This window comes from Mauremys mutica, chromosome 1, assembly GCF_020497125.1.
Source record: "Mauremys mutica isolate MM-2020 ecotype Southern chromosome 1, ASM2049712v1, whole genome shotgun sequence".
Taxonomy (NCBI): Eukaryota; Metazoa; Chordata; order Testudines; family Geoemydidae; genus Mauremys; species Mauremys mutica.
In genome coordinates this window covers 364,789,634-364,793,328 of record NC_059072.1, presented here as the reverse complement: position 1 = coordinate 364,793,328, position 3,695 = coordinate 364,789,634, and the positions used below count along the sequence as shown (strand labels likewise).

At 48.6% G+C, this 3,695-nt stretch overlaps 1 protein-coding gene across 1 annotated transcript; it reads right to left on the bottom strand.

The window, feature by feature from the left end:
- Positions 1-1,004: 1,004 nt before the first annotated feature.
- On the bottom strand, positions 1,005-1,952 carry LOC123362583 (olfactory receptor 52M1-like). The gene has a single exon (XM_045002973.1). It carries the CDS (start codon positions 1,950-1,952, stop codon positions 1,005-1,007), a length of 948 nt encoding a protein of 315 aa, XP_044858908.1.
- Between the last annotated feature and the right edge of the window lie 1,743 nt (positions 1,953-3,695).

Below are 3,695 nucleotides of genomic sequence, written 5' to 3'. Positions count from 1 at the left end.
GGGGGATTTGATAGCTGCTTTCAACTACCTGAAAAGGGGGCTTCCAAAGAGGACGGATGTAAACTGTTCTCAGTGGTAGCAGATGACAGAACAAGGAGTAATGGTCTCAAGTTGCAGAGGGGGAGGTTTAGGTTGGACATTAGGAAAAACTTTTTCACTAGTAGGGTGGTGAAGCACTGGAATGGGTTACCTAGGGAGGTAGTGGAATCTCCTTCCTTAGAGGTTTTTAAGGTCAGGCTTGACAAAGCCCTGGCTGGGATGATTTAGTTGGGTTTGGTCCTGCTTTGAGCAGGGGGTTGGACTAGATGACCTCCTGAGGTCCCTTCCAACCCTGAGATTCTATGATTATATGAGCTTTAGGGCCCACGAGCTGTAGGATGCACAGTCTCACCCGCCTTCAACACAACCCTGGTTCCAGCCCCCAGCTTCTTTTACACAGCTTCCTGGCTTCCCTCTCCGCTTCTCATCCCCCTGTCAGCCCCAGCACTGCGTCCTTGCTGCACTCACTGCAGGCTCCTTGTCAGCCTGCAGCAGCTCCTGTCCCAGCCCCGAAGCAGAGGGAGTTCACCTGGGCAAGGAGGGAGGTCGAGATGATCGACAAAGTTGATGGGGTTGGGGAGGAAAGGAGAGAGCAACAGGGCTGTGACTCTGGGGAAAGTGGCAGAGCAGAGGTGGGGCCGTGGGGGAAGAGGTGGAGAAGGGAGCGGGGCCTTGTGGGAAGAGGTGGGGCCGGGGGCAGGAGCTTGGGGAATAGGCAGGGAAGGACACATGGCCTCAGTGGTCCAGTTACCAGCAATTAGAATGGTGCCAATCCTGTAAGTCAGTGAGTTGTACACAGACCAATTCCTCAGTCTGTCACGTTGACACAGCCCAGTAAGGCCAGGAAAGGGATTAATGTCACTGTGACAGTCCTATCAGTGATTCAGGGAAGGGGGCCCATCACCATGTCACCAGGCAGCTCTGCACAGAGCTCGGTCTCAGAGCCAGAGCACCAGGAGAAAACTTTAGGTCCCTTCATGAGTAAAGAGCCGGAGCAGCCTGCCCCGGATCTGTTTGGTCCTCACCCCATAGATGACGGGATTTAGCGTGGGTGGCATTGATTGGTACACATTGGCAATGAGAATGTTCAATTGCCCAGGCACATTCTGGCCAACCCGGTACATGAGGGACATGAAGAGATGTGGGATGTAAAAGGCTAAAATGACACAGAGGTGGGAGCTGCAGGTCCCAAAAGTCTTGAGCCGGGCGTCCTTTGTGGAGAGGCTGAAGATGGCCCTGAGGATCTGGGTATAGGACATGGCGATAAAAATCACATCCAGACCCATCACACAGAATAGCACAGAGAGCCCATAGTAACTGCTGACGCGGGTGTCAGTGCAGGCCAGATTCACCACGGCTATATGTGCGCAGTACGGCTGGGGGATGATGTTGTTTCTGCAATACGGCCACTGCCTCGCCAGGATGGGAAAGGGCAGTATAACCAGGCAGCCACGCAGCAGCACGGCCAGGCCAATCTTGGCCACAACGGGGTTTGTCAGGATGGCAGAATGTCTCAGGGGGTTGCAGATGGCCACATAGCGATCCAAAGCCATGGCTACGAAGATGCCAGACTCCATCTCTAAGAAGCAGTGAATGAAGTACATCTGGGTGAGGCAGGCACTGAAATTGATCTCCCTGGAATTAAACCAGAAGATGCTCAGTGTTTTGGGCAGGATGGACGTACACAGGACCAGGTCGGTGATGGCCAGCATGCAGAGGAAATAGTACATGGGCCCATGGAGGCTCGGCTCCCTCTTCACGACGAACAGGATGGTGAAGTTCCCCAAGATGGCTATGGCGTACATGGTGCAGAAGGGGATGGAGATCCAGACATGGGCTGTCTCCAGCCCAGGAATGCCCTGCAGGATGAAGGTGGAGGGGTTGGTGAAGTCAGTTTTGTTGGAATCTGACATGGAGTAGGGGAGAAGGCGTCCAACTCTGAGACAGAACAGTGTCTCCTTCATGTACCGTATGTTCCCTTGACTTCCTGTATGTGTCCAGGGTCTAGGGTGATGGTCGCAGTACAAATGCCTGTATGGAGAGACAATGTTAATTTGAGACATGAAATGTACCACTGGAGGCTTTTCTAATGGATGAAGCAGATTGGTTGCTCTTCACACACTGAAAAATGACATTTTCATTATTCAGGCAAATTAATTGTGAACACATGACCCTATCAATGCCAATTCCATATTTTATGGTGTCCCCCGCCTCAATAATTCCTATACATCTGATGTGGGAAACCTTAATAGGCACCAGCAGGAAACAAGAGTGTGAATACTCGTTATCCATCATTGTTCCTTAATGCAATTAAACCCAGGTTAGAGAGTCCATGCTCAAGGGAGTTCCCCATTCACCCAGTTGCTCAAAATCTGAGAGTGGAAAAAAAACAAAGTTTTTACAAAACACGTACCAGAGAGAAACATCCCAACTAGAAGACACCTGAGAGGAAAGACCTTGGCGTCATTCATAGCAGTGGCCAAAACAAAGAAAATGATGGGATGTCTAAGGAATGGGATGGAGGAAACCTTGCTCTGGATCTGGTCACCCAGTCTCTATAAAGCTGATAGAAAGGGGATTTCTGAGACAGGCTATGAGAATCGGGGAGGCTGCCATCTGCGGACTGAAAAGTCTGGGACTGTTTAGTTTAGAGAAGAGACAAAGAAGGGGGCTTATGATAGAGGAGAGGAAAATAAAGAATGGAACTGATTACATTCAAATGGAGAAACAGAGAACAGTTCCCAACCAGTAACATCGATGGACACTTTGTGTTTCAAAAGGGCTAATTCTCCTCAGGTGAAGCAAATTATCAACAAAACTGATTGGGAGGAAAAATTTTGAGAGAAAAATGTGAATGAGAAAAGGGTGTTCTTTACGAAGAGTTTATTAGACAGCTTGGAAGCCACAATTCCTCAGTCAAGAGTGTGAACAACTTTGGCTAAAGCTTCTGTCCAGTGGCAAAGTGAAGGCAGGAGTTGGAGGAGGGGGAAGCAATATATAAACACACACAAACACAAATAACTGGCTCTGTAATCTAGCGGAGAAATGCAGAGCAAGGCCCAATGGCTGGAAAATAAAGCCAGACAAGTACCAACTGGAAGGAAAGGCCAAATTTTTAGCACTGAAGTGATTAATATTTGGAACAAACTGCAAAGGGAAGTGGTGGATTCGCCAACTCTGCATGTCTGTAGATCCAGACTGGATGTTTTTTCTGGAAGATCTGCTTCAGGACTTGTCTACACTTAAAACGCGACAGTGGTTCTTCCTTATCACTTACACCTATGGCAGGGGTTTTTGCATCCACACAGGTAATCCACCTCCCCAAGAGTTGGTAGTTAAGTGGATTGTAAAATTCTTCCGTTGACCTCATGCCAACTATATCGCGTTTAGGTTGATATAACTATATCTCTCAGGGGTGTGGATTTTTTTGCTGTTGCAAAAAAAAAGAAAATGTAATTTTTGGATGCATTAGCCAAGGCATCATATGCAAGTCAAAGGAGGTGCACTGGGTGCTGGTTCGGCCTCAGCTGGAGAACTGTGTCTAATTTGGTCACCAATGTACAGGAAGGACGTAGAGAAACTGGAAATGACCAGAGGCAAGCAACAAAAATGAAAGGGAGAGAATTCAAGCCATATGAGCAAAGGCTGAAGGAACT

What these genes read in the sequence shown, in the direction of transcription:
- LOC123362583 (XM_045002973.1), bottom strand. Translation starts at nt 1,952, where the DNA reads ATGTCAGATTCCAACAAAACTGACTTCACCAACCCCTCCACCTTCATC.